This window comes from Alternaria arborescens (genome assembly GCF_004154835.1).
Source record: "Alternaria arborescens strain FERA 675 chromosome Unknown contig_42, whole genome shotgun sequence".
Taxonomy (NCBI): domain Eukaryota; kingdom Fungi; phylum Ascomycota; class Dothideomycetes; order Pleosporales; family Pleosporaceae; genus Alternaria; species Alternaria arborescens.
In genome coordinates this window covers 141,065-163,348 of record NW_021167897.1, presented here as the reverse complement: position 1 = coordinate 163,348, position 22,284 = coordinate 141,065, and the positions used below count along the sequence as shown (strand labels likewise).

Below are 22,284 nucleotides of genomic sequence, written 5' to 3'. Positions count from 1 at the left end.
CGTCACTCCGAAGGTGGGGACGCCTGCGTCTATGTTAGCCTTGCCCAAGCCTCGCGATACTCATTCAGTCCACTTACCTGCCACATATCAATCAGCACACTGGATGTGCCGTTCCTCCTTATGACGCCAACAGCAGCCACATCATTCAACCACGCAGCAGTTCCGTTCGTGCTCGTCTCAAATCTTCCTCGCAACATTGACGGTGCGCCATCTACAGCAGGGGGCAAGCCTTCAGTCTGCACGTAAATATATGTACCGTCATCTGTCTGAATGTTGTATCGAGCGTCTGGCCGAAACTTTCCTTGCGCATCTGTCAGGCGCCAATCCGCACCAAGGTTAAGGACTTTGCCTATGGAACGTGAGTATTTCGCGGTATGTGTGACGTCATAGAGCACAAAAAGAACGATTCGTAACAGACAATAAACACAACATGTTTGGCGTTGTTCAGTATGGAATGCCTATAGTGGAAGTACTCACCAGAAATTCTGGGTCCTTTGAACGTGCCTCCAACAATGGGAATGACAATGCGTTCTTGCCCAGTTGGAATAGAGCCTAGCGAAAATCGTTCCCCCAGGTCTGCTTCCATGTGATAGATCAAAGTCATTTGAGGCGGTGCTGGTGTACTCTGCGCCATTGTGCTAGTGATGATAGTAGCAAACGCAGTAAGAGTATTGAAGAGATGCATGATGGGACGAGCTGAATATGTCACTAAAGACTAGCGGAAGACTTTGGACGCCAAAGACATCATAGCCGCACCTTAGTTATATACATGTACTACATTACGCACAGAACCTCGGTGTCGTGCCGTTGTCAGGTACCGAAGACCGAAGGTCGATGCTGAAGCTTTCAATTCCGCGTTCCTGCAGTAACCCCGCAATCGGCATTTCGATGTACCCCAAATCGAGCGGTCCACATTACATGAAGGAATTCGGTCCTTTGCCGTGTAAGGAATGTTTCCGGTTCTTGACATGGATGATATAGTTATGTCAAACTATGTAATGGCGGAAACATGGTTCATTGTCATCTTACACGAGTTGGCGTTAAAGGTTGCCGTTCGTACATCACCAAAGCATAAGTTCAATGATCGGCGCAAAAAGGGCGCAGACAACACTGTAAGCTGATGGCGCATATTCCTCGTCATTTTCCATGAGAGAACTTTTGATGGCCCGTTGTCGGATTTAACATTGGCCACGGGCACACTCGAGTATACCTTGTCAGCACTCAGCGTAGCATAAAGACGAGCTCCGATCTTTCGTGCATGTGCACTCATGGGTTGGAAATTGTTTATCTATGAGCATGCTGAGGTCATTGCATTACTACACGTCCCGGTGCCGTTGCACCACGACTTGCTTGAGAAGATGCTCTCTCCTGCAAGGCTTGATATAAGCGCTGCTCTACTGCATTGCTATGAAAGAAGGTTGCGGCATCACTATGGGGCCACGACACACTCACTGATGCCGGGATCTGATCAATTAGCTGTCTGCAAAACAGCTCCATCTTTGTGTCTCTGTTGTGCCCGCTGGCGGTATTAGACAGCTCGAACGTGATGCGTACACGCTCAAGTTTGAACGTATCAAATATGGAGCTAATGCGGCTTGAGGGGGGTCCTGTCAAGTAGACCAGATGTTCGTGGACGCGGATCTCAAGCTCTTTGAGAAGCTCAAGGGTGGCTGAGTTGATCGTGGGCCTTACCCCTTGATAACAGACCTCGCCCTGACGCAATCGGCCTAGTGGTGACGAATCTACTCGTACGAACAGTCTCCAGTTCTTGTAGAAGTACTTGATAACTTCGTCATGTAACTGCCTGTTGGCACGCATGATATTGAGACGCGGACGTCTGACAACCTGAGAGCGAGGTCTGAGGATGATACGACGCTCAGGAGGAAGCAGGAATGAGTATACATGGAGACGCAGCTCGGCTGGGAGCCGGAGAAAGGGAAACGGCTGAACTAGTCAGTGTTAGCAAGATGGTGGCATAGGCACTGATGATAGACCTGCCTCGTTCCTCGAGCTTAGCGAAGGCGCCTTCGAGATTGGTGTCACACACACGGTCGATATCTCCCAGGACAGTTCTCACATCGGAGAAAACACAGTCTATTCCTCTACAACCGGACAGATTGTAGTTGTTCACGTAAGGCCTGCCCTGTAAGACATGTTTGTATGCTTCAGCATAAACATCGGCGATGATATGTGGTCGTGCAAGACCTTTTACTACGAGATAGAAAATCTCTGAGCCAGCAACGTACACAGTTTCTTCAAAAGGCCGTGTTTGACATGCACTAGTGATGGTTGCGATATCAGCTTGGTCATGATTTTCCGGGCGAATTCTTGACACGGCGTTGTCGAGGGCTTGCAGCTTTAGCTTCAGATGCACGGCATCGGTGACGGAGAAACGCGAAAACCGCCGCTCTGCGTCGGTCACCGATGAAGTCAGGAGCGGATTAGATGGCGGCGTTGGATTGCGCGCGTTCAGATCGTGTATGGTGTAAACTCTCATGGTGTTTAGGTTTCGGCGGTGTGTTTGCAGTGTTGGTAGATCGGAGACGATGGATACGCGATACGAGTGGAAGAGCTGTCGGCTGCCCCACGCGTCTGTGGTGATGTAACTAGTCTGTGTCGCAGCCGCAGCAGCGCCGGCGCAGGCACATGCAAGACAAGACACGAGCACATGCAATCAAATGTTTCTGACACCTGCCACCGCCTGATGACTTTATAACATCCCTCTTGCTGTCATGCTCCTCTAGCCATATCACCGACGTCAAGACGTTTCCTCGACGCGTCCATCTTCGCGTGCCTGCCCGATCGCCCCGCTTGAGGCCACTGTCTCCACCGTTTCAAGCTTCACGATATCGCGCAAAGTCCTGGCTGGCCAAGCTTCGTGTCGGCGGCGACGCCCCTCCAGTTGACAGGATGACTGCCCCGGACAACAAGCAGGGCTTTCTTTCCAATCTATCACCATGGCCATCGCGGGCAGGTACGCCCAAGCCTCCGGCGCCCGAGGGAAGTGCGGATAAGGCCAAGAAGATGGAGCAGGAGAGGGACAAGGACAGAGCTGCGGCAATACTGGCTGCTCAGCAAGGAGGAGACCATGTGATTGATCGGAGACACAGGCTGAGTCTCAAGCGCTACCCCCCAGACTGTCCTCCGCTGGCTGTGAGGTGGTTCCATGCTATAGATGTAAGTAGTCAATATACACTGTACTCACGTCAAGCTTCCTGTTCTATGCAATGCCAGAGCTGCCTTTTGATCGCGACACTGACTTTGGCAGACACCCAAGCGCAAACCACTTTCGAAGCATGCCATGGCCCCCGATACCGCCTTGCCCAAACCTAAGAAGTGGATACCCTTCGGTGCCGGAGACTCTCGCGCCATTGAGGCCGCCTTTCAGAAGACTGCCGACGAAGCCGATGCCGACGAACTGAGAAGAGGCATTGCTAGTCCTACTACGCCTACCCAATCCAACAACACACCTCCCAAAACCACAAAGGTGCCCGTCAACGAGGACTATCTGTTCGATGTCGAGATCGAGACACGCGAGTTGGCACCATCATACTGGCTGGGTCCTGTTTACGACGTCAAGCGAGGGACATGGTTCACACCGGACGGGGAGGCCGTCGACGAAGGTCTAGCTATGCAACTAGAGGAGGGATATCTCAAGGTGAAGCCGTGGAAGTTTGGAAAGCCAGATGAGAAGCGAGCAGTATCGCAGCCTCGTGCTCGGCCACTTTCCATGGGTCCGAGTGCTGGCGATGACCACCGCAAGGAGCTGGCTAGGCTGAATCGCGACTCAACGTCAAATCCAGTTACACCCAAGTCATCGTATGACAGTCTGCGGAAAGAAGCCTCGAAACAATCAAACGATTCGAAACTAGGCGATGCATCTGCAGCCTCCAATGCGCCTGCCGACTTGCCGCGGACGCATAGGCTCTTCGGCGCCCACCTGAACTCCACTGTCACATACCAGGACGAGACGACAGCGTGGATGTTGACCGATGACATGTGGTCTCGCATGGGCAGTACGTTGTACCAGCGCTTCGCCGGAGGAGCGCACTATGCTGGATATAAGTACATCCGTGGATACACCGATCCCAAAGAGAAGAAGAAGCAGCCAACTCCTGCCAAGGGTCCCCAAAGCGCAAAGCAGACGGACCGACCTTCAACGCCTGCGCTGGCATACGGTTCAGATCACGGCAATTCTGACGTCAACACCGATGGAGAGAACTCAGAGAACGAGCGAAGCATGTCGCCCTCCCAAACACGCAGGCGCAACCTGGAAAGGCAGGTGTCATCGCTCATGACATCCTCAAAGCCAGAATATGAGCAACAACAGGAAGAGGAGATGCGAAAGCGCGAGGAGAAAGAGATGCGTGAAGATTACAAAACACAGCATGGCAGTGATCAAGATCGTGAAATTGAGCATCTGCTCCTAGTAACGCATGGTATTGGACAGCGCCTTGGAATGCGAATGGAGTCCATCAACTTCATTCACGACGTGAATACTATGCGCAAGTCCCTCAAATCTGTATACGCAGCTTCGCCTGACCTCCAGGCCTTGAATGCGGAGACGGAGTCGGAGAGCAAGAACAATCGCATCCAAGTCATCCCTATTATCTGGAGACACCTGCTGGACTTTCCCAAGCAGAGTTTGAAGCACAACCGCAAAGAACACGACTTGGGCGACCTCGATCACGAAGATGAAGAATACCCCAATCTCGAAGATATAACCGTTGAAGGTACGTCGCGCAATCAGATTTTACACTTTGACCTTTACTGACTACTGCAGGCGTACCTGCTGTCCGCAATTTCCTTACTGATCTGGCGCTTGATATTCTACTATATCAAAGTCCTGCATACAAAGGTCATATCTCTCGAATCGTTGTGAACGAGCTAAACCGCACTTATCGGCTATTCAAGGAGCGAAATCCGTCTTTCAAGGGAAAAGTGAGTTTGGTTGGGCATTCTCTCGGGTCTGCTATCATGTTCGATATTCTTTGCATACAGAAAGACCCAAGAGCCAAGCCAAGCTCGCAGTCGATCAAGCAACGAAGGTCTACTGAAGAGGGCTTGAAGCTGGACTTTGAGGTGGAAGACTTTTATGCTCTTGGCTCACCCATTGGGCTGTTCCAGATGTTGAAGGGACGGACGATAGTCGGAAGACCACAGACTTCTGCTGCCGCGTTTGTGCCGCCGAAGACACCGGCTACATCTATCGATGATCCATTTTCGCAAGGTGGAGATGAACATGCATTTGACATTACGACATCCTCACCTCTTTGCAAGCAGGTCTTCAACATCTTCCATCCGACTGATCCGATAAGTTATCGCATTGAGCCTTTGATCTCACCAGCTATGTCAGCGCTCAAAGCCCAGCCTTTGCCATATACCAAGAAAGGCATCTTCGGTGCGCCAGCGTCTCAAGGCTTCACCGGCATTGGTCAACGAGTTGGTCAGGGCGTGACTGACTTTTGGACTTCTCTTGGATCAGGTGAGTCAAATTCACCTATGCTAACTGGGAAAAATACTCACACCAATGGACTACAGGCATTGCTAGTGGACTGCTCAACCGCAGTCTCGGTATATCAGGAACAGAAATGACAGGCGCAGGCAACAGTACACAAGGACAACGTAGTTCTCGCCCACTTAGCGCCGCCGCACCTCCTTCGAGCAACGCCACGAATCTCGTCCCAGGCCTCAATGAGCCCGCCAGCGCCTTCATTAGTGAAGAACGTCGTCGCCGCCTTGGACAAGAAACCATCGCCGAAGGTGAAGACGGCGAGCATCCTCCCACTCTCATCGAAGGCGACATAGAGACCCTCTTCGCCGGCTTCCAGAAGCGAAGAAAGAGCCAGCAGAGTGAAGACGGCGAGCGAGACGTTGAAAAGGACCTTGAATGGCAGGAGCTAGAAGAACGAAGCCGGAAACTCAAGAAGGAGGAACAGAAAGTGCGCGCGCTGAATAGCAACGGTCGTGTGGACTATAGTATTCAAGAAGGCGTAAGTGATGACTGCTCTTCTATCACTTTTTCTAGGCCGTCTAACACGGTTACAGGCTTTCGACATCTCGCTGCTGGCCAGTATAGCGAGTCATATGACGTATTGGGCTGACGAGGATGTGTCACATTTCATGATTTCACAACTATTGGCAAGGCATCGTGTGTTCAAGCCCAAGGAGTGATTGGTAGTTAAGAGTAGGCAATAGATTGGCGATATACCCGGAATAGATCTCAGACATGTTTCAATGACGGATGTTGGATGTGAGTATGAGCTCTTGCACCTTCCCGTCATACGTCAGTAGAAGTTCGACAGGTCAATTCCTCATGTTTGGATAATCTAGCGCACGCGCGTTTGCTGTTTATGTCATCTCGATGGCTGTCGTTTGCTACCTATTCACCAATATCGACAGTACAGCACGTACCTTCCTTGCTTTCGCGCTTACGATTCTGCATTAGAAGGCGCGGTAGATAATTTCACCACTCGCACTCAACGCACAGTCCCCTACTCGAAGATTGCTCAGCTCGTTGCAAAGAAAGCGGTCATGACACCGACACACTCAACAGCTTCTATAACCGCATCGCCAACTATGGCGGACCCAAATTCTACTCCGACCGTCGCACCCACTGCCGCCGCTGCACCTAATTTTCTATGTCGCGCCCAAACACGATTCGTGGATTCGTTCGTCCCCGATTGTGTCCGCCAAGAATATCGAAGAATCATCGCAAGTTTGTTCACGTACAAATACGCGTACATCGCAGCTGCTACCACTGTTCTCTTCGCAGCTGCCGAGTATGAACAGCCCGGGTACTTTCCGAGACCCCACGAGTTGACCGTTGGAATGGTATGTTACCTCGCCCGCGGCATATGTGGTTGATGAGAGCTAACAGTTACAAGGTCGGCGGTCTATGTGCATCTGCACTCTTGTTTTCCACCTACGCTTTAATGGAGTATGCTAACGATCACACATGGTTCTGGAATGAGGAGGGCTTTGTCTGGCTATGGGTGGGCATGCTCTGGAGCTTTACAGTGTATGATGACGAGACGCTGGACGATATTGTGGCTGTGCACAATGGTACGAGTATCACGGCTTCTCCCACTGTCGTATCTACTACTCCAGTGGGCTCGCCGGCTCGACATGACATCATCATCCCGCCTACACCCTTACTAGCTCGTGGCCTTCGGCCCGTTCACCTGCCTCCACCGCCGACACATCACTCCGGAATCTTGGGCGAATCGCCAATGCTAATCAAGTTCAAGCATTTCAGCGGACATTCAGATTTGGAGGATGTAGATGAGGAGTAACACCGGAGAGCCAGGAGGTATCCGCAGATGTTTGTAACGAGTTTCCAGGAAGTGTCAAGGTGCCGTGAGTGCTTCGAGAGTGTGGAGGCTGATCAATTTTAGAACTTGAAGTAGTTGAACATAGTCAGGGTAGGCTGGAATGAACATTTTCCACACTGGCAGATATGGTTTGAAGATGACATGAGAAGGCAGAAAAAGGTACGATTCTCGACTATCTACTGACTCTGAAGAGCAGCACTTATTGCGGACCAGCCAACAACAAGCATACAAAAGAATAGCAAACCAGAAAGGCGCTCACAAACAAGAAGAACTGCTCAACACCTCACCAGTCACGTCCTTTGCCCTCATCAGGAGCTTCACGAAGGAATCTCGCCCAATGGGCTTGGTGCAGCTTCACCAACTCCACCACCTGTCCGTAAATAGCAGAATTCAGTTCCTGCTGCAGCTTCGTCTTCCTGACCTGCCACCAATGCTTCTCCAAGTAACGCCACGCCCGCGCCCACTTGAAGAAGTCACCCTGCACAAACAGTTGCTGCTGACCTCCATTGTCAGCTACAAATCCCCTCACCAACTCATCCACACGTGCCAGCACGGTGATAAGTTGACCAAGGGCCACAGTCCCACCAGGGGGCTGCGGCCAAGTGGACCCGCATTGCCAACGCAGGAGGTTAGCCAAGCGGCGAAGTCCGTTCTCCTTGTCACGAAGATTGTGTTCGAAAGAGGCGACGGTAGAACCGGAGATGTATCCAGCAATGTTTTCGAGCCCGCACCCGGTCACCATTGGAATATCGGCTTGCATGAGGGAGTCGAGGGTGGTGAATCCAGCGTCCCAGTATTTCTCCATGAGAGAATCGTCGTCGTCTCTGTCATCTTCGAAGTGAGGTTCGTAGAACCTCTTGAGAATTCGTCGATCGCGGGAGCGACCGGAGGCAGAAGAGAAAGGTGCTGGAGAGGAGAAAGGGGAGGGTGTCGTGAAGTTGAAAACGGCACCGAAAGTGATATCAGAGGGAGGAGCGGGAGCAGGCATAGCGGAAACACCAACAGATCCACCACCAAAGGCGAAAGGAGAGGAATTAAGGGGAGTCGGAGCAACGATTCCACATATGTCATCAGCCTGGGGCTTATGGTCAGCCCCAGCTAGAAGAGAAATCGGGAGAGGAGGAGCCAACGGCATCGGAACCGAGGTTGTGAGGTCGGGCAGCACCATAGCCAGGGAGCCCGAAGCATACTTAGCAGGTGTCGCCAGCGACAACCCACCAAACAGAGGCTGTGACTGTGACAGTGGTGCTGGAGCCGGCAGCGGAAAGACGTGTGTGAGTCCCTGTGGTAGGGACGGGATGCCGGCCAGGATGGAGGCGACCGAGCGAGGAGTCGGAGAGACGACAATAGGTGCTGGTGCAGGATTAGGCGGAACGGAAACGGCCGCAGGCGCAGAAGCTGCAACAAAAGCAGAAGGGACCGCGACAGGAGGAGAACTTGGAGCGACGACGGGCGAAGGGGGAGGAGAATTCGGAAGGGGAATCATCCTCGCTGCCAATCTCTCACCACGGACTGCAGCCCACTTCCACCCGTTTATCGGATCCCAAATTCTCTCCATTAGGCCATCAGTCTCTGTGGATTTAACATCCAGAAAAGTGTCGTTCTTGTCCTCGACAAGGCGGTGCCGAGGAGGTGAGAGGAGGGAGCCAGGGCGTGCCCACGCAGGAACCGGAGGAGGAGATCGAGATCGAGATCGAGCGAGAGCCCGACGGTCTCGACGTGGCAGAGATGGCGATAATACTGGACCAGCCGGAGTAGAGGCCGAAGGTGAAGAGGAAGGCGAAGACGATATGGTATGCAGACCAGCCGCAGGGACCGAAGAGGCGAACGAGAAGAAGTCATACTCGCAAGCGAGCCACCCCAAAAGAGTGAAGACGGCGGCGAAGAAGAGAAATGCCATTTAGGCGAGATTGTGTGATGGTATTTATATGTGAGAAGGATGTGTATGAGCTGAAGAAAGAGGGGAGGGACAGGAGGACCGCTGTTTATATACTTACCATCTGGGAGCTGCTGAGCAGCAGTAGACGGACAATAGCTACATAGCTATTGTAAGTTGGGATAGCAAGACGTATTCAGTGCTGAAGACGACAATAGGAAAAAGGTGAAGAGGTGAAAGTGGAGAGCTGACCATTGTGATCTCCTTCACCTTGGAACACATCATATAGTAGATACCATGTGAGATACCTAGGAGATATACAGCGTATTTGACCATTTCGGGGATCATGTGGAAACGAGTCGAATCCCTTCAGGCATTGCTATGTCACTTTTGCTTACCACTCATGAATGTCGTGAGAATACCCAGGCACTACCACTCCCTGATCTCGCCTCCCGGCCCAATAAACCCTGGACTGATCCAAGCCTTCGCATCCTTACTCTCCCGTCTAATCATCTCCTCATCAACCTCGATCCCCAAACCTGGTCCCTTCATCAACTCAATATACCCATCCTTCACATCCCAGACCTCCGGATTCTTTGTGTAAGATGTGAGGTCCTGACTCCCAGCATTGTAATGAATCCCCAAACTCATTTCTTGAATCGCGAAATTAGGTAGCGTGCAATCTACTTGAACACATGCAGCAAGTGCAATAGGACCTAGCGGGCAGTGTGGTGCGATGGCAACGTCGTACGTCTCGGCTGCGGAGGCTATACGTCGCATTTCTGAAATACCGCCAATGTGTGAGATGTCAGGTTGCAGGATGTCAACGCAGCCGGCTTCCAAGAAGGGCCGTACATCCCAGCGTGAGTGGAGACGTTCTCCCAGTGCGATGGGAATAGAGGTTAGCTCGTGCAAAGACTTGATGCCGCCGATGTGTTCGGAGAGTAGAGGTTCTTCAATGAAAAGTGGGTGGTGTGGTTCCAGGGCGCGGGCGAGTTGCTTGGCCATGGGTTTGTGAATGCGGCCGTGGAAGTCCATGCCGGCGTCCATGCCTAGCTCTTTAACGGTTTTGAGACGGTCGACGGCCGATTGCAGGGTTGAAGGCGAGTCGAGCCAGCCTATATCTTCCGTTGCGTTCATCTTTACGGCGCGGAATCCTTGAGCTTTGCGTGCTAGACTGCATCGATGTATCAGTACTGCTTTCTTAGACCTTCGTAGCAGGTCGGTCGTCACTCAATCTACTTACGCTTGCTCCTTGACATCGTTTGGTCTATCTCCACCAATCCAAGCGTATACCTTGAGCCTATCGCGTACCTTCCCGCCCAATATCTGATAAATTGGTACATTGAGCTTTCTCGCTTTTAGATCCCACAGTGCGATGTCAATGCCAGCCAGTGCGCTCATGAAAACTGGTCCGCCGCGGTAGAAACTGGTTCGCCAGCACATCTGCCATATATGTTCAATCTCACTTCGATGTCGTTAGCCTTCGGGATATTGCGTGCGACAGTGTCTGGGATATCAGGAGAATCTCACTCTGCTTCAAAGCCAACATATCGCTCAGCCCAAGCGTCCAAGCACCCTTCGACTGCTTGTGTATGGCCTTCCAGTGATGCTTCACCCCAGCCAAAATTCCCATCTGCATCCGTGATCTTGACGAATAGCCAACGTGGTGGGACACGAAAGTATTCGATCTTTGCAATCTTGCCCATAGCTGCCGTTCTTCGTTGCTTTGCTTTTCTAGCTCTTTTGATGTTCCAAGTGATCAAGGCGTAACACTCTTGGGGTGTCGAACAAGTTCCTACACCTCAAAGATGACATAGCCATCTCAGTCCACATCAAAGTCATCTTGTCCAATCAGCGCATTGCCGCCGCCATGTCCCTTTCGCGGTAAGCCGAACGGCAGCGCGGGGTCAAAAGGGCCAGAAGAGCTCCACCGCGGGGCATGTAGCTTCGGCAGCTGGAGCAAAGGAACCCGAGGAGCGGATGACCAAGGCGCGCAATAAAACTCACGGTACTCGCAGCGCATAATATCCTGTTGTTTGACTTTCGACCCCGATTAACCAAGAAACTCGTCACCAAGCGGCCAGAAAGCAATTCTACACACAAGCCACCAACATGACTTCATCACCACCCACCGGCGTCTTCGTGCCCGTCCCAACCTTCTTCAAACCCCAATCGGAATCAAAGTCGCTGCAACCTGCAGTCGATGTGCAAACGCAAGTTGAACACTCTGTATTTCTTGCCAAAAATGGAGTGCGCGGTCTTGTCTTGCTCGGCTCCACGGGCGAGGCGATTCACATGTCGCGACAAGAACGCATCGACCTCGTTTCTGGTGTGCGCAAAGGGTTAGACGAGGCGGGCTTCAAGGACTACCCGATCATGGCCGGCACATTGATTAACAGTGTCGACGAGACATTGGAGTGGTTAGAGGACTTCAAAAAGGCGGGCGCGCAATGGGGACTCGTGCTCGCGCCAGGGTACTTTGGCGCAGCGGCGAGTCAAGAGGGCATTAGGGAATGGTATACGGTTGTTGCGGACAAGAGCCCTCTGCCAGTACTAATGCATGTATCCATGGGCGGAAACACATTCGCATCTTACTAACGGAGTAATAGTTACAACTACCCTGGCGTAACCAACGGCGTAATGGTCACACCCGAAACCTACCGCATCCTCGCCCAACACCCCAACATCGTCGGTTGCAAGATGTCGCATGCAGTCGTCTCATGGCACAACCAAGTGTCACTTGACCCCAAAATCGACCACAACAAATTCCGCGTCTACTCTGGTCTCGGCCAACAACTCGGTCCCATCGTCATTTTCGACGCGGCAGGTGTCATCGATGGTCTCGCGGCTATATACCCCAAGACCGTATGCTCTTTGATGAAGCTAGCCGAGACAAGACCGATAACGGATGAGAATCTCAAGAAGATGAAGCAGTTGCAGTACACAGTCAGTACGGCCGAGGAGTACATTGGTAAGTACGGCATCGTGGGTATCAAAGAGGCAGTCAAGAGGGTGACCGGTTTTGGAACAATGGAAGGTGGAAGACTCCCAATCAAGGGTAAGCTGCCTGAGGGCGAGTGGGAGAAGTGGAGCGAAACCTGGGAAAGGATACAAAAGATGGAAGATTCGTTGACTGAGAAGGACTTCAAGTAGAGTAAGCATTGTGAATCCAGGCAACCGCTTTGACAGAGGTCCAGGTGTTTTTCCATCGTTTCCCCCATTGTTATGAGCGCTATGCAAGCGCCACTCGGCGTTAGAAAACGAGGCGTGTCGTGTTCGCGTCTAGCTGCTGATCTAGATCAAGATAAGATAAGATCAAAAAACCATCTGATATGCGCTCCACCCATCATCGAACCATGCGCAAATTTTCGCACGCCACAAAACCATACTCGTCGTGCCTCTTTGTCCTAATGTCGCCAATCACAAGCGAATCACGGGCGTGGAGCTCGTAGTACCGGAAGGGTGCCGAAGATGGTTTTCAGGCCGTCTCTAGACCCGGTCTAGGGATCCATCTGATAAGATTGCTCCATCAACACCATACTACGCGAAGTTAGATCATCTCCCGTTCGTGCCTAGTACGGTTAAGGCCTTACCCAACACCTCGTGTATGCCGTCTGGCTCTGTGGTCGCGAGGTCGTGGTCAAGCTCCGGGACAAGCTCTAGCTCCAAGGCGTCCAGCGCGAGAAGCTTTGGCTTAGGTATGTTGGCCCACACAAGCATCACGCTTTGCTTGCGCTGCCGCGCCAGACCCAGAGCTATGGGAATGTATTTGAACTTTGTGGCCCTGCCTGATGGGAGCGCTGTTCATTCTATTGCTCTGTCTACGTTTTCAGGTCGTTGAGAGACTCGTTGGCGATCATGGATTCTATCGCTACTGTCCAGCCCGGCACCGAGCCTACTAGGGAAAAGAGCATTGGCAACATGTCTGTTGATGAGGAAGATGCGATTCGCAAGGTTGAGGAGGCTAATATGCCATCACAGTCTGCACAAGAGGGTGTGCGAGAGGTAGAGGCTGTCACTTTGGCGTGGACTAAGACGTCTCTGGCATGCGCATTCATATGGTACGTCGCTCAACCCCTCAGCTATATATCGATCCAGGAACTAACACAGCTCATAGCATGTGGTTTTTGTACCTCACAAATGCTTTCCAATCATCCATTACCGGCAACCTTACGCCCTACGTAACCTCCGGATTTGAAGAACACTCGTTACTTACCGTCATCTCCATCGTATCCAACTCCATGGCCGCAGCGGTCTACATCCCGACCGCCAAGTTGCTTGATCTATGGGGTCGTGCTGAAGGTTTCGCTACTATGGTGTGTTTTGCTACCCTTGGTTTAATCATCATGGCTGCATCTACAAATCTGGCTACATACTGCGCAGCGCAGGTCTTTTACACGATTGGATTTGGTGGTATGATCTACTGTGTCGATGTTATCACGGCAGATTCTAGTAGTCTGAAGCACCGAGGTTTGGCTTTCGCTTTTACCTCTTCGCCATACATCATCACAGCATTCGCTGGACCAAAGGCGGCCGAGGGATTCTATAACAACATCAATTGGCGCTGGGGTTTCGGCACTTTCGCTATCATCCTGCCTTTTGTGGCTGCCCCACTGTTCGTTGTGCTGAAGCTCAACTTACGGAAGGCGAAGCAGACTGGTGTACTGGAGCGCGAGTCGAGTGGAAGAAACCTGATGCAGAGCATCATCTTCCACATTCGAGAGTTTGACGGTTCGTCTAATATGCTACCGCGTATGTGTATCAATTCATACTGACAGTTATACAGTTCCTGGTGCTTTCTTACTAGCCGCCGGTCTTGTCATCTTCCTCCTCCCGTTCACTCTCGCCGACTCAGCACCTAACGGTTGGTCAACAGGCTACATCATCGCGATGTTGGTCGTTGGTTTCGTCCTACTCATATTGTTCGGCCTCCATGAGCGCTTCACGGCAGGAAAGCCCTTCCTGCCTTTCGACCTCTTGACTAGCCGCTCGGTCCTCGGCGCATGTCTCCTTTCCTTCACATACCAGATCTCGTACTACGCCTGGAACTCCTACTTTACCTCGTTCCTGCAGGTAGTCACCAATCTTACTATCGCTGAAGCAGGCTATGTTGCTTCGACCTTCGATGTCCTTTCTGGTGTCTTGCTCCTGTCAGTCGGTCTCATCATCAGCAAGACTGGCTACTTCCGCTGGCTTCTCTTCATCGCCGTACCAATCTATATTCTCGGTCAAGGTCTCATGATCTACTTCCGCCACCCAAACACCAGCGTCGGATATCTGGTCATGTGCCAAGTCTTGATTGCAATCGGTGGTTCTATCATCATTCTCTGCGAGCAGATTGCCGTCATGGCTGCCGCGGATCATCAACATATTGCATCAGTACTCGCCCTTCTTAACATCTTTGGATGGCTAGGCGGTGCAGTTGGATCCACCATCTCTGGTGCTATCTGGACGAACTCCTTCCCGCAAGCCCTGATGGATTTGCTGCCAGCTGAGGCCATGGAGAACTTCGACCTTATCTATGGAAGCTTGGATGAGCAGTTGAGTTATGAGAGAGGAAGTGCGACGAGGTTAGCAATCGAAGAGGCTTATGGCATTGCACAGAAGAGGATGCTGATTGCGGGTACGGCAATCATGGGACTGTGTCTTGTTTGGGTCTTCTTAATCAAGAACTTCAACGTTGCAAAGATGCAACAAAACAAAGGACGGGTCTTTTAGGCGCCAGGTCAGTGATAGTGGGGAATACTTGGAGACGAGAGGGGTTCAAATTGAAGAGGAGGGGTCAAATAGAAGAGCTCCTTCATCTAGGAATAAATTCTATTCTCACATTGCCTGATCCTACATACTACAACCAAGTATAGACATGAAATCGAGTTCCCGACAAAGGCCTGTAGAACGTCAAAGGGAACAGTCGCAGTGCAGCTCTTATAGCCGAACTTAGAGTCTATTCTACCCGTATCACTGCATTCTTTTGATGCTACTCACTTCCTCAAGCCCCATGCCACCTGTGATGAGAATGCCACCAAGGCCTCGCATGGCTCACCAGTACACAGACAGCGAAGATTATGCAGATGGTCGGTAACATCCAGTTGCTCTCCATGTAGTGCTTTTGATTCGGCTTGTTGGTATTAACGAGGCATATCAGACAGATCGCGAGGCCGAGGATAACGCTGAACAAGAGGCGCATATATTGACGAAGGTGGCGTTTCTTGTCCGGCAACGAGATGAAGGCAATTATAGCCATGAATAAAATGGCGAGACCGGCCTGCAGTATGTGTTAGCAAGATATGAGAGTGGTGGAAAGGGGCAAAGACGACTTACCGAGAGGAAGACATAGTCAAAGACAAGCTCGAATCGCATCTCATACTTCTTGAGGAGACTGGCCTTGTCGAAGACCTTGTTCAGAACGTTTTCGGTCGTTGTCTTCGCTGTCTTGGGTACCGAGATGGAAAGGCTGTCGAACATGGTCTGAATCGCCATGCTTTCTGCATTATTCAGGCTAGTGGTGATCATGTCCACAGCTGTCAAGTTTGCTTTGTCCTTCTGCAGGTTGTCGAAGCTCTGCGCTAGTACGATCAAACTGCTGTTCCATGTCTCGAGTGCTTTGCTTGCGTCGACGCCCTTGGGAATGGTATTCCAAAGGTACGTATCAATTTTTTGACGGAGAGCATTCGCGAAGAGGGTACCATTTGCATAAGCGCCGTTAACGCTAAGCGCTTCAATTTCGCGGAATTTTCCATCAACGTTGTCCATTCGGATCAAGGCGACAACCCACATGATAAGGTATGAGACACCTTGTAGGACCAAGACCAGCGTGATGTGTAAGAAGAAATGCAACGAGGCCCAGACTTGCTGCTTGATGGTACCGAAGTGCTCTTCATGCATTCGATCGAAGTAAAGCATGTACAGTAGATCTAGTGGATGTTAGTGGTCGGGCTCTCAGCTAAGTGGACGATCTTGTACATACAAATGATTAGCACTGCGGCGGCAATCTGACCAGTGAGTGCGTCATCAAACTGCGAGCCGTTCTTGACGATCTTGGAGATAGCCTTGCAGATGACGATAATGCCTTCCCCAAGGATGATCAGAGTGAGTAACGACATGCGCTGCACAAGATGTGTGCCTTTGAAGGAGATGACGCGCCAAATGCACGATATCCCGACTGTGAAGATGATCTCTAGGGTGCTGATAGCGTACCATGCGATATGAAAGTGCGTCGTAAATTTCTTGCAAACACCCAACTCAACGTTGCATGTCTCTTTCGGTAGCGCAGCCGTAATGGACCCATATATGAGCGCGGCACCAAGCGTTGAGCCGATGACTAGAGACATCGGAAGGATTGTTCTTCGATGTTTACGCAAGAAGAACAACGTCACGGCGTACTGAGCAGCAAGTACCAGGCGAGAGACCATAAGGATGAATGACAAGACTTGATACTTCTGGAGGGAGCTTGTAGCTTTTCCAGGCTCCCAAGCGGGACCAACGACAGCGAAGCCGACCATGACAGCGTAGTGCAGAGCCTTGGCGCATCGCTCGAAGATGCAGTCTGCGGTGAATCGAACATCGAATAGGGAGTTCGAGTACCATGTCATCCAGAGGAGTGCGAAGAAGCCGATATACGCGGTAAGAGAGGCGCTGTCGTTGATCTCCTTAAGCGACGTGAACGTAGTCAAGTTGGCGACGAAAACTGTAAGAACATGTTATCAGCGATGCGATCTTCAATGAGAAAGGGTGTTGGCAGACTTGCAGAGATCAAAGAAGAGTTCTTGAGTTGTCGCTTCAGCATGGCGCTGAAACTCTGGCATCTCGTGCAACTTGGTGTCATCTGCCCTGGCCTGTAAGCTAGCCCATAGATAAGCTGGCCACCCGGGTAAGCTGGCCACCCCACCAAAACGAGACACCTACACAAAACACGCTATATCTCTCAACAACGCTTTACAATTGCCATTGGCTACACATAGATTGAAGAGTTGCAGCTGCTGTAGCTGCTGCAGCCCTCTCTGTAGCCCTCTCTATAATAGCTCTATCTCGCTGGGCCGCTGTAGCTGCCGATCTATGTATCGCCGCCATGATATCCTCAACTTCCGCAAAGCGTTGATTTGGGTCTACTTGGACGCACTTGCGAGGGGCCTAAGGGAGAGCGATCTCTAGTTCAGCCTCAAGGCGTCTTTTCTCTGCTTCCAGCCCTACTGCTCTCGTATTCGCACTTGCCAGCGCCTTGCCTGCTTTCTGTAGCAAAAGCCAAGTCTTGCGACTGAGATTTTCATGACTCTAGATATCCTGCTGCGCAAGGTAGATATCGCGAGGGCCCTAGGGTGTAGAGAGGAAGGCCTCGATAGGTGATCGAGGTCGCTTTGGGCGTAGAGGTGTAGCTGGCTGCTGCGAGACTTGCGATGAGCTAAGCACGTGATTGATATTAAATAGGCAGAGGCCAGCAGCTCGCCAGCCAGCTCGAATCACACGCTCTGTAAAGCCTTCCTCTCTAGCTTGATAGTAGCAGGTAATAAAGCGCTCCTTCTTTACAGGCGCTGCGTCGTCGAGCGAGGCTAGGTCCTGGATCTGCCGGCGGTAACTTGACTTAATAACAGAGAATAGAGCAAGGTCTAGAGGCTGTAGGACGTGTGAGGAGTGCGCAGGTAGATAAAGGAGGTAGACCTTGTGCTGTTTGCAGAGCAGGAGGAAGTCTAGACTAATATGGCTGCCATGACCGTCAAGAATTAGGAATCAGTATTAACCATCTGCTAGCGCTGTCTCAGGGAGAAATATACGCTGTAGCCACTCAAGACCTATCGCGTTTAAGGTCCATCCATTCTCAGACGTTGTATAGAGCCAGCTAGGTACTAATTTAGCTAGGAACCAGGTTGTCTGTAGGCTCTGGCCCTTAAAGATGACCGCGCAGCGTAGCTTCCGCCCTATCGCTAACACACACTCAATTATTGACACCCACTCGCGATTCTCTGGCGACTTAACGTCAGCCTTCTTCTTTGATGCTCTAGCAAGGACTCTAGTATTCGTACATACGCCTAGGGCGATCCCTGTCTCATCCATATTATATGTATTCTCTGCCTGTATACTGAGGCGCTCTCGCGTCTGCTCATAGTGCTCAAGGAACGCGCGCAGCTGATCTGACGTAGACGCCTCAACTCTCTGAGCGTCGATCTTCCGGCCGATAACTGAGGCGACGCGTGGCTGGCGCTTAATGAAGTAGGAGACCCAGAGCTTGCCAACAGGCTGAGCGTCGCCATTCATACGCAGGATTCGATTCGCCATTTCTCGCGCGCGCGCGTGTGGAGGGGGGTAGCCGCGAGCGTCCTCTTCGAGGATCCAGTCAACGAGGAAATCCTCTTGTAGAGGGGTCAGCCGCTGCCGGTGCTGATGGCTAATGCGTCTGTTGGTGACGCCATTTAGGCGCGTCGAGAGAGTTGACCGAGGGATACCGTACGCCTTAGCTGCAGCTCGCTGGCTAGAATAAACACCTGTGTTGAGATCGCTGATAGCTGATCGTAAGGCTGCTTCACGAGCGTCCATATTGTAAAGCGTTGTTGAGAGATATAGCGTGTTTTGTGTAGGTGTCTCGTTTTGGTGGGGTGGCCAGCTTATCTATGGGCTAGCTTAGTGGAGGACCGTCATCGACATCGTCACTCTGAGTTCCGATATCGAGGACTGCCTGTGTGTTTTCGCGAGTGATCGGTGGGCTCTGATGCTCTTTCTTATGGTGATCCTCGGCCAGCGGCGATGCGAACCACTGCAGGGGCTTCTTTTCGTGATTGTGGTGGTGGTAGCCGTGACCCATCTTGATCTCAAGGTTCTATAATAAGTAAAAGAATGTTTGCGGTCTTACAAAACGCTGATGTCGTATATATATATAGCAAGCTGACTCGGCTTCGACAACTGAGAGGGATTGAGGTAAGGCCTTATATGGACGCTAGACAGCCTACGTTTGTGTGATTGCATGCTCATGTGATTGTGTGAAGTCACGCATGATACACATGTAATTGTGGGGATGAATGAATGGGTTAGTATCAATGTATCATGATAGGGGAAATCCTCGACGCTATTTGGATGCACACATACAAACAGAGCTCGCGCGTGCCCTTTACCGTAGAAACATGGACGCCGATGGTGTCACCATAACATCCGCAGGCACAGCGACTGTGACTTATCTCCGGTGCGGCTCTTCACAGTATGATTGATATTTCGGAGCTCCTACAAGAAAGCATCATAGATGTGCTCATAGGATCGGTCGAGATAAACCAACTGAAGCATAGATATTGCTATATCGTATTCGTAATACACACTTCGTCTATACCAGCTTCAACTCGAAACTCTTGACTGTGACCTGCCCACCCAACTTCGCTGTCGCGAAATTAAAAACACCAAACCTGTAACCTGTGAAGAATTGCCAGGTGTTAGCCATGTTGAATGCTGGGCCCAGCTGCAAAAATTTGCTTCCATCCGTAGAATACCAGAACGTCGTTTGTCGCATGGTGTTGGTACCAAAGGCAGGCGTAATGTCCGACTCAACGCGGAGCCAGAACTCTGTGACACCGGACGCGAGAGCAGGTCCTGTAGCGGCGACAGTACCGGTAGAGTTCGTGGTCCAGTCCGCGTTCATTTTCAGATTGTTGACCATGACAAGCTTGGTTGTTGAGCCATCTTTGTGGAAACCGATGTACGCTCCAGTATCGCGGAAAAGCACGGCACCTGCACGATCACCAACAGCCATCTTACTGATGTCAATCTTGAAGGTTCCCGATGACTTCGGGCCAAGGATGCGATGTGTTAAGGTGTTGCGCGCGGAATAGAGATCAGTAGTGACGGTAGCGGTCTGGAGCTTGAGACCGCCAGCACCACCTGCCAGGCTCCACTTGCTGTTGTCGGGGTTGTGGTTCCACTCCCATTCATTGCTTAGAGCTGTTCCGGTGAATTTATCGAGACCTGTAGGTGGAGGGACAGTTTTGTCCGTTGTGACTGGTTTAGGATATGTCTTGCCCCACTCGCCGTTGACTCTTACGACTTCCGGCCATCCATCTGCCGTCCAGGTCAAAGGTGCAACCACAGGTATACGTCCACCAGGGTAGGAATCCATAAATGCGACGTAGTACCAGTTCCCGTTCTTGTCGTCAACTACGCCACCTTGGTGACTGTTGCCCGCATTGGCCAAAGGCCCCTTGATGCTGTCGACCAAGATGCGCGCCTCATATGGGCCCCATGGGCTGTCCGACTTCAACACCCACTCGTCGTCGGCTGGCTTTGTGGCGAAGATGTAGTATTTCCCCTTGATCTTGTACATTCGCGAACCCTCAAGATAAAGTCCATTTGGATCCTCATAGACTTGCTGACTTCTGACCTCTGCTGTGCCGTCTGCGTTCAACTGGGCAACCTTGAGCTGATATTTGTCGTACACTATGTACATGGTGTCATCGTCATCAATGAAAAGTCCATTGTCATAGTAGCACTTCGGAAATGAGCCTGCAGCAGTCCAATTCCAGTTCGAAACTTCGCCATTATTGGCGGCAGCCTTGGTTCCACCGGCAGTCCACATGTATGACTTGCCAGTAGATTGGATGCAGCCGATCCAGATGAACTTGTCGGTCGATTTTCGATACCTGAGTGTGCTGGCCCAGATACCTTTGACGTAAGCGCGGTTCGATGGGTTATCGAGGTCGTATTGCGAGCCAAAGTTCAGCCTCGGTACGCTGTGAGTTACTGGGGTCCAATTGACGAGGTCATAGGACTTTAATACCGGCGCGCCTGGCGAGAAGGCGAAAGTCGACGACGAGTAATAGAACACATCGCCTATCCGGAAGACGTCAAGATCGGGATAGTCTTCCCACAAGACTGGATTGTTAAATGTCTCAGCCCGACTTGTAAGCTCGTTCTTGTTGCTGAGCGGGCTTCCAATGGACGAGCACGTCAGAAGGCCAACGAGTGCAATAGCCGTAGAGAAGAACATGGTGGCTGATGTCCTTGGTGGAGATACCGGTCCATCGCGGGATGATGATGCGAGGTACTTATACATCCAATGCTACGATACTGCATGGTTACTAGTCGCACATGTCATTTCTGGAGAACCTTGTCTCTCGTAATATGCTCATCGACTACCCCACATGAAACTCTTGATGGGCGCGCTACCGCTCAAAAACCCGTGTTTACATTGGAAACCCGGGGTAGTCGCCGCTCCAGGTATGGGGTCGTCGGACCGGCTCTACAGCAAGTCTTCCTCATTGGTGCAGTTCGGCTAGAGTTTTTCCGACAGGGTAGTGCCCGGGTGATCGACGTCGTCATTGCCGGTGGCTATCCTCGAAGCCGTGACTTTTCCCGAACTCGAAGATTTGCCATGATGTCGTGTAAGATGAGATGAAGATGGAGTAATATAGAGGAGAGGGGAAGTTAGAAGACGCGTGGCGTGCGGGTGGCAAAGCAAGGTCCGAGCGCCAATTACGTTTTGTCCAATCTTCTTGATCCTACACGCTAGATTCTCCGTGACGGCGGACGCGATGCAGTCGTCTGCTGACCCGGAAGACATTCGGAAAGGGCTGTAGCCTACCAACAATCTGTCTTGCTCCGAAGGTACAAATTCTATGGGCACTTGCTTATGCAGCATGTTGTATTCGCTTGAGACTAATGTGTAAAAGGAAGTTACGCGATGGTTGTGCTACTGACACAGGCAAGACCACCAGCACTTCGAGAAACCAAGCTAAGGATCTGTACAAACATCGAGAACACGCGTGAGAGTCCTAACGCAGAGACCGATCCGAGTAGACATCATTAGAGCAGCAGACGAGCGATTCCTCTACAGTAGGCTCCTGCCCTTCTACCGCTCAACCTAGATTCACTCCCCGGTCGTCGGATGTAAGCTCTTGCTTCTCATCTTTCGATTCAAATATACAAGCAGTGTCCCTTATAAATTATAACAATGCTGCGTTTTGGAACGGCGCACATTATAGCACCCATGAATCCTCGGTGCTTCTCTCGGGAATATATCAGGTCAGCAACAGTTGGCGCTTCAGATAACGAGCGTGCGATTCACGTTGCATGGAAACGTAGAACTGCCTTTCTACTTTACGG

At 51.4% G+C, this 22,284-nt stretch overlaps 12 protein-coding genes across 12 annotated transcripts; 4 read left to right on the top strand and 8 right to left on the bottom strand.

Annotated features, from left to right (window-relative positions):
* Positions 1–2: 2 nt before the first annotated feature.
* On the bottom strand, positions 3–685 carry AA0111_g11025 (hypothetical protein; the record flags this gene model as incomplete). The annotated part of the gene is made up of 3 exons (XM_028644844.1): positions 3–23; positions 78–349; positions 478–685. 3 exons carry the CDS (start codon positions 683–685, stop codon positions 3–5), a joined length of 501 nt encoding a protein of 166 aa, XP_028501430.1.
* A 1,191-nt stretch (positions 686–1,876) lies between these two features.
* Positions 1,877–2,497, bottom strand: AA0111_g11024 (hypothetical protein; the record flags this gene model as incomplete). The annotated part of the gene is made up of 1 exon (XM_028644843.1): positions 1,877–2,497. The coding sequence occupies one exon, from the start codon at positions 2,495–2,497 to the stop codon at positions 1,877–1,879; it is 621 nt and encodes a 206-aa protein (XP_028501431.1).
* A 413-nt stretch (positions 2,498–2,910) lies between these two features.
* AA0111_g11023 (hypothetical protein) lies at positions 2,911–6,174 on the top strand (the record flags this gene model as incomplete). Its single annotated transcript, XM_028644842.1, has 6 exons — positions 2,911–3,177; positions 3,269–4,733; positions 4,784–4,941; positions 5,002–5,485; positions 5,542–5,993; positions 6,049–6,174. The coding sequence occupies 6 exons, from the start codon at positions 2,911–2,913 to the stop codon at positions 6,172–6,174; spliced, it is 2,952 nt and encodes a 983-aa protein (XP_028501424.1).
* Positions 6,175–6,579: 405 nt separating this feature from the next.
* On the top strand, positions 6,580–7,295 carry AA0111_g11022 (hypothetical protein; the record flags this gene model as incomplete). The annotated part of the gene is made up of 2 exons (XM_028644841.1): positions 6,580–6,834; positions 6,888–7,295. The coding sequence occupies 2 exons, from the start codon at positions 6,580–6,582 to the stop codon at positions 7,293–7,295; spliced, it is 663 nt and encodes a 220-aa protein (XP_028501425.1).
* Positions 7,296–7,617: 322 nt separating this feature from the next.
* On the bottom strand, positions 7,618–9,234 carry AA0111_g11021 (hypothetical protein; the record flags this gene model as incomplete). Its single annotated transcript, XM_028644840.1, has 1 exon — positions 7,618–9,234. One exon carries the CDS (start codon positions 9,232–9,234, stop codon positions 7,618–7,620), a length of 1,617 nt encoding a protein of 538 aa, XP_028501426.1.
* A 405-nt stretch (positions 9,235–9,639) lies between these two features.
* On the bottom strand, positions 9,640–10,919 carry AA0111_g11020 (D-galactonate dehydratase; the record flags this gene model as incomplete). Its single annotated transcript, XM_028644839.1, has 3 exons — positions 9,640–10,387; positions 10,457–10,678; positions 10,744–10,919. 3 exons carry the CDS (start codon positions 10,917–10,919, stop codon positions 9,640–9,642), a joined length of 1,146 nt encoding a protein of 381 aa, XP_028501427.1.
* A 406-nt stretch (positions 10,920–11,325) lies between these two features.
* On the top strand, positions 11,326–12,366 carry AA0111_g11019 (hypothetical protein; the record flags this gene model as incomplete). The annotated part of the gene is made up of 2 exons (XM_028644837.1): positions 11,326–11,729; positions 11,823–12,366. 2 exons carry the CDS (start codon positions 11,326–11,328, stop codon positions 12,364–12,366), a joined length of 948 nt encoding a protein of 315 aa, XP_028501381.1.
* A 705-nt stretch (positions 12,367–13,071) lies between these two features.
* On the top strand, positions 13,072–14,931 carry AA0111_g11018 (Siderophore iron transporter; the record flags this gene model as incomplete). Its single annotated transcript, XM_028644836.1, has 3 exons — positions 13,072–13,274; positions 13,331–13,944; positions 14,000–14,931. 3 exons carry the CDS (start codon positions 13,072–13,074, stop codon positions 14,929–14,931), a joined length of 1,749 nt encoding a protein of 582 aa, XP_028501380.1.
* A 271-nt stretch (positions 14,932–15,202) lies between these two features.
* Positions 15,203–16,999, bottom strand: AA0111_g11017 (hypothetical protein; the record flags this gene model as incomplete). Its single annotated transcript, XM_028644835.1, has 4 exons — positions 15,203–15,478; positions 15,535–16,127; positions 16,181–16,900; positions 16,957–16,999. 4 exons carry the CDS (start codon positions 16,997–16,999, stop codon positions 15,203–15,205), a joined length of 1,632 nt encoding a protein of 543 aa, XP_028501387.1.
* Positions 17,000–17,523: 524 nt separating this feature from the next.
* On the bottom strand, positions 17,524–18,741 carry AA0111_g11016 (hypothetical protein; the record flags this gene model as incomplete). The annotated part of the gene is made up of 2 exons (XM_028644834.1): positions 17,524–17,911; positions 18,161–18,741. The coding sequence occupies 2 exons, from the start codon at positions 18,739–18,741 to the stop codon at positions 17,524–17,526; spliced, it is 969 nt and encodes a 322-aa protein (XP_028501386.1).
* A 79-nt stretch (positions 18,742–18,820) lies between these two features.
* Positions 18,821–19,006, bottom strand: AA0111_g11015 (hypothetical protein; the record flags this gene model as incomplete). Its single annotated transcript, XM_028644833.1, has 1 exon — positions 18,821–19,006. The coding sequence occupies one exon, from the start codon at positions 19,004–19,006 to the stop codon at positions 18,821–18,823; it is 186 nt and encodes a 61-aa protein (XP_028501389.1).
* Positions 19,007–19,516: 510 nt separating this feature from the next.
* Positions 19,517–21,169, bottom strand: AA0111_g11014 (hypothetical protein; the record flags this gene model as incomplete). The annotated part of the gene is made up of 1 exon (XM_028644832.1): positions 19,517–21,169. The coding sequence occupies one exon, from the start codon at positions 21,167–21,169 to the stop codon at positions 19,517–19,519; it is 1,653 nt and encodes a 550-aa protein (XP_028501388.1).
* Positions 21,170–22,284: the final 1,115 nt, after the last annotated feature.